General features: G+C 37.5%; 1 protein-coding gene across 2 annotated transcripts in view; it reads left to right on the forward strand.

Annotated features, from left to right (window-relative positions):
- The window catches only part of lpgat1 (lysophosphatidylglycerol acyltransferase 1), a 77,551-nt gene extending 72,609 nt beyond the window's left edge, over positions 1 to 4,942 (forward strand). For both annotated transcript variants that reach the window (XM_033025300.1, XM_033025301.1), the window contains one exon: positions 339 to 4,942. In XM_033025300.1, the coding sequence (XP_032881191.1) occupies positions 339 to 493 (155 nt within the window). In that variant the 3' untranslated portion in view covers positions 494 to 4,942. The remainder of the gene's footprint in view (positions 1 to 338) is intronic.
- Positions 4,943 to 6,000: the final 1,058 nt, after the last annotated feature.

Here is a 6,000-nt window from a genome sequence, read left to right on the forward strand (position 1 = left end):
CCTACAAACCTGTACGTTTTTGGAGTGTGGGAGGAGAAAAGTGGAGAATACCTGGAGAAAAGAAAGAAGGCACAGCGAGAAGTTACAAACTCCATACAGACAGCACTCAGTCAGGATCAAACCCGGGTCTCTGGCGCTGTAAGGCAGCAACTCTACTGCTTTGCTACCGTGGGAAGAAACTGAATTGGATAATTGCACCTTGCCCTTCTCACTGATTTTCCCTCCTCAGTGGCAGAGGGAAGGGATGTGAACAATTTGAGTCGATTATTCATTGGATAAAAGTTAGATGAAGTATGGTACTGAAGGAAGTTTTTAAAACACTCTTTTTATATTTACAGGAGCATTCCCACCTACCAAAGGTCAAACTACAGCAACTTCCAGACCGATGATTCTTGACTCAGTATGGCTCTTCGTGGTGCAAATAATTGGATTTCTTTCTGGCTACATGTGGTATAATGCTCTGCACTACTTGTATCACTGCCTGGGGCTCTAGGAATTATGAGAACGAACATTGAATTAGGATATGAACTCCAGTGTTTGTGTCGGTATCCATCGGTGAATACAAATGTTTCTTGAACGATGATATAAGGAGAAGAATGGATTCATTGCCTGTCATTTTCATTGAGAGCTTTAGACTCAAATCTAAACTATAAGTTCAGATCATCAAGTCTACGACCTGCTGTTAAGGGTTCTGACATGTTTACGTGGTCGTTAAGCATCCACACTGTTTAATTATGCTGCTTATCTACAGATGGCCTCCTCAGGAGGAGAAATGCTGGAGAATACGTCAGATTATTGCAGTAAACGCACTCCATTCGCCATTGCTTCGGGTGGCAAGGTTGCCCAGAGATGAATCTCCATTGAAGAAGCCCACATCTACCTTTTCCTGGTTAAAATTATATCGAAAAGCACTGGGGGAAAAAACTTGTCAGAGCTGCCACAATTTTATGTGCCGTTGGTGGGGAACATTGTTTGTTTCTCTTAGCAGTTATTCAATACATTTTGTTTTGTGATTCATTAAAAGGCCGTGTTTAAAGCATGGTCTAAAGCATCTAAAATTCTAGTGATTGCAGGTCATTAATTGTTGATGACATTTATATAGTTACTGGTAAAATAGTTATGAAAGCAGAAATAACATGTTTCATTCTAGTTCTAGTATGTACAATGCAGTACTTCTGAGTATAGTTTAATTTAATTGACCAAATACAACAATGCAGCCAATCATGTAGTATTTTGCACTCCGTAAGAAGTTGCTGGTTGTAGTTAGTAAAGAACGATTACAACAGTGATGTTACATAATAGCCAGGCTGTCACATAGCACTGAATGTATGTTATGAAGGACTTGACATAATGGACTAGAAACTGCAAAAAAAGTAAGTTTACAAGCTAGTTGAAAGTACAGGTCATCCGAATTAACTTTTACTCTGCTCCTTTATTAAACTCAGAGATTCTGGCTGCATCTTTCATTGTATACATTCTACTGTTTGTTCAAATTGTGTGGGTGTTACTGATGGATTGTCCGATTTCATGCAAATCATTTTTAATCATTAATCTGAGCCTGAAGAGGTTATCAGCAGGAATATTCGTAGGTTCTAATTTGTTGTTTGGAAGTTATGACTTGATTTTCAAGAGATGAGATAAAAACATAGTGTTCCGATGTATCCAATTTGCTATCAAAATTTAAATTAGTGGGCTTTTGACCAAGAAGTTCAGACAAGCATTTTATTGCCTCTCAGTGGATTCTGCCACCAGTGATGTGTTCCATTGTACCAAAGGCAATTCCGGTCAGAAAAATAGCTTACCTTGGGAAAAGGGAAATGTATTACAATGTGCTTGTATGTTTGAGGTCTGAAGGTAGACACACTGGTTTAGTTAGGATTTTTTGAGTATGATAGCGTGCGTGTTAGATTAACATATTCCATATTTAAAAATGTAATTATCTCAGATATCATACTGGCAAAGGAATTGATAATTGGCATTTTTTTAATGAATTCCCATTGGAAATTAGGAAACACAAATGCTTAAGGCGCCCCCTCCTGCCTAGGTTTTTATTGTAAGGAGCCTGGGAGCTATCAATGCTCGTACATTTCTGGGAACATATATAGTGGACTGTTGAACTGTGGCTTGTTCCTATTGCTATCCATGCTGGGTGTGTCACTAGGTCAGCATGAGACAGTGCAGGCTGAAAGGCTGTGGAGCAGTTGGTGGTTCTCTTCACTTTTCATTGACGAAATTAGAAACCATAGAGGCAATATTCATCAAATGAAAGAAATGCCCTGTTTCAAGCCAGCAAATGTCAAGAACTGTTTGGTAACTGGTTGGCATGTGAATTGTAAATCAGTATGGATTATGAAGCAAAATATGTAACTCGGAATTTTGAACTGCTTTACTTTGGAACCAAAAATTGAACAGGATGGGAATCAGAATTAGCTAATTAAGCATGGTGTAGAATAGTTTTTAAACAAAAGAGAAATTATAGAATACGCACAGCAGGTGCTGATCTGTTAAACTTTTTTATTGAAATGTATAAAATGACAAAATGACGTAATCATTTCTCCCCGATATCCTCCTTAAACTCTATAAGGAGACTATTTTAACTTTAGTTCAAACATGACATAAACTAGTTGGCTCTAGGTTACATTTAAACACGGAAAAACAACATTGAACTGAAATGTGGGTCGCAGTGTAAGGGCCGCACTTTAGTTCTTTTCTTCAGTTTCAGTGTTAATTGTTGTTCCTTGAACTATTCTGAATTTTTTTTCCTTTCAATCAGATGCACATTCTCAATTGTAAAGGTGCATAGGAGTCGACAGATAATGGAATTAAAATGTTGCTGAGACCTACAGGTATCACTGTACTTTTAATCTTGTAATTTTGGGAACATCAACACCAGTGTTAAGATCATGTTAGTGAGTCTAACTTGCTGAACAATTTTCTTTATATATGGGCTATTGTATATATGGTGTGAGATCTATCACATTCTGGTATTTTTGAACTGTTCTCAAATATCAAGTTTCCTGTTTTAATAAATAGAAGAATAGTTTAAATTTGTTTCTTTAATACATCCATAATGTCCCAACCGGTGGTATCTATAGATTTTTGTTTTGAAGCAAACTTAACCATCTTTGCCATTACTTAAAATTGACAAGGGAAATCTTTAATGGAATTGCACCAGATACAATCATAGTTTGATGCTGTTTCTCAGCAGCAAGGCTGCATTAAAAGTAAATGGTACAGGTAACTTGGATGGCAGTAATTGCTAAAGGATGCGGAAACCAGTCTGACGCCTCCTACATCAATCTTGAATGTACCTTCTCACTCTAGTTTTTGGTGCAAGGTATCACGCCACTTGCCCATGAATCATTCAGTTCACTTCATCCTACACATTTACAGTCATCCAATGTTAGGTTTTGTAGACACGAGTCTGACTTAAAAACACTCAAACGTAAGCGGAATAGATTTTGTTCTCACCCCTAATGTAAAACAATAAATACTAAAAATAAGTCAGGCAGCATCCATGGAGAGAGGAATGAGGTTAAAATTTCAGTTCAATTACCTTTCAGAGTACCCCTTTAGTTTTTTTGCCCAAAACTAATCCTGAAATGGAAATAAGCCAAAAGAAATCCATACCTTATTCTATAAAAAGATAAAACTCTGGGGGTTGGAGCTTATCTTTGTCTCAACTGCATGGTTTGCCGACCTGAGCAGGTTTACATACACTCCAGCAGTGTTTAGATCCCTCTTCATGCCTAGTTTCCAGGTGCCTTGAAACTGATCCACATGCTGTCTCTCCCCACCACTTGTATGTGTGGAAGACTATCTCCAAATCAATTCACATTTGGCAATCAATAATCTGGCATTGGCAACCAAAAAAAAATGGTATAAAATGCCAGCAACTGGCAGCTGTTAAATAAACCAATCAGTATGGTAGTAGTCGTACAGAAAAGAAAGTAATTAAAAAAAGATGCTGCTTTTTCTTTTGTTGAAACTACTGCCCAGATAAATGTTGAATATTGGCTTCTACATTTCACAGATAATTCATCATCCTCTAATTCACGGGTTTTCTTATTTGGCCTGGGTTTTAATAAGAACGGGAATGTGCAGCAAAATATGATTAGAAGGCAAAGATTAATTTAACAAGATGAGCAAGTTAATGTTTAATTTTGTGGAAAGGCTGCAAGAAAACAAAAGTCTTGTATCTGATGTTGAGTTTGTCTAATATGTTATTTATAAAAGTGCTTTTTATTTCAATATTTGACTTTGCAGAGCAACAATGATATCCTATCACTGTATTTATACTCTCAGCAGAGATTTTGTTCTCTTGAGGTTGTTAGAATGGTAATTTAATTCTCTCCCCGCAACCCTGCCCACACCCTACTACAACCCTTTCCCAAACTAACTCCTGGTTGCCTGCTGAAATAATGCTTCTAGTTCATGGTAGCTTGAAACATTTGAACTTCTGGATGTTAATCTCTTAAAGAAGCTAAAAAATGATCTGCAGGCCCACAATCATGGATAAATGGCATGCAGCAATTCAATGGAGAGCTTTCAAAGCCTCAGTAGGAAATATTTCTTCAGGGGGGCTTGCCAAATCTTGATCTGTTTTCCAAGCAATATAATGGGGGAATTTGTATAAGAGTTAATGCTACAAGCCTGAAGCGTATGAATTCTAAATATTACTCTTTAATTTTTATAAGCTCTGCATAAAGGTAGTTGACCGCTCCATTCTCATTTTCCCCCTACCATTTTGTCATAAAGTATGCTATTTACGTTTTTAATCTCACAACATGAATTTGACAATAGTCTTCAACCAGGTTATTGTCATTGTCAAACTGCAAAAATTCTTGATAATCTTTGTACTTAATTGTGTTCACTGTTTTACAACTATTGTATATTAAAACATGCACAGAAGGGATATTAATAAAATAATGCATTAAAAAAATGTCCTGTCCTGATATGAACACTACTACCTAATTTCCAAAAATAACCTTGTTGAAGTTTTTCTATGTTATTTATTTACACAGAACTCAATTTATTTTAAGCTATTGTCAAATTGGATATTGATTCATTGATGCTCCAAGCTGGCTTCATCCTGTAATCTTATGTGCTGCTTAGAAATCCATTATTTCGATCTGCCTTTTATTTTGATTCCTTTAGGACTACCGAGTCCTGACTCCTTCCATTAAAGACATTCCTCTTTCCCTCCCATTCTAAGGAAAACTCCCTCCTTCCCTTAACTGTCAAGTTAGCAAGGGGACAGTGTTGGCTCCTTGCTGTAAAATCACAGCTAATCCCAGTGCACCTCTTGGCCTCCTTATCTCTATGTTGAAATATACATTACTCCCCCACCCCCTTATGCTGAAATAGGTGAAGGTGTGATTTAATCACAAAACCACCCCTTGGACTCTATTCCCATTTCTTCTTGTGCCAGCACCTCCTGTGCATTGTTTTTATGCAACCCTTTAAAATCCTTACCATCCCATTACAGTCACATCGTTAGTTGTAGAGGCAACATAACCTGAGCATCAGCACCAAATAGTCTTTGCTTTTCTTTTTAAACCTCATCTTAATCCATCTTTCCCTCCCCTTCCTCTGATTTCATGGCCAGCTTTCCACATAAACGTGCCCATATTTATTGCTTCCTCCTTTGGTCTTGCTGTTTCATGAAGGCTTTCTCCTCCCATTCTCTCAATCGTGGATCATGACTATTGCCAATCAATTACTATCGTCATTTCAGACCTCACAATTCACGATGAAGGTTGTCTATAGAGATTATCATTGTTGCTTTGGGAGGAAGTGGTCAGCTAAATATCAATACCAGCTTCAATAGGAGTTATCCAGTCGTTTAGAACCTGGGGCCTTTCGGGCCTGATCAGAAATAGGGGCAGAAGAGTAGTGTAAAGGCCTGCTCCAGAGGTAATGCTCCATACCATTAACAGTTGAATGATCTGCCTGCATATTTTGTGAAGTTAAGAAAAAGATTATTAAGCAGAGCCCTAA

This window comes from Amblyraja radiata, chromosome 8, assembly GCF_010909765.2.
Source record: "Amblyraja radiata isolate CabotCenter1 chromosome 8, sAmbRad1.1.pri, whole genome shotgun sequence".
Lineage (NCBI taxonomy): Eukaryota > Metazoa > Chordata > Chondrichthyes > Rajiformes > Rajidae > Amblyraja > Amblyraja radiata.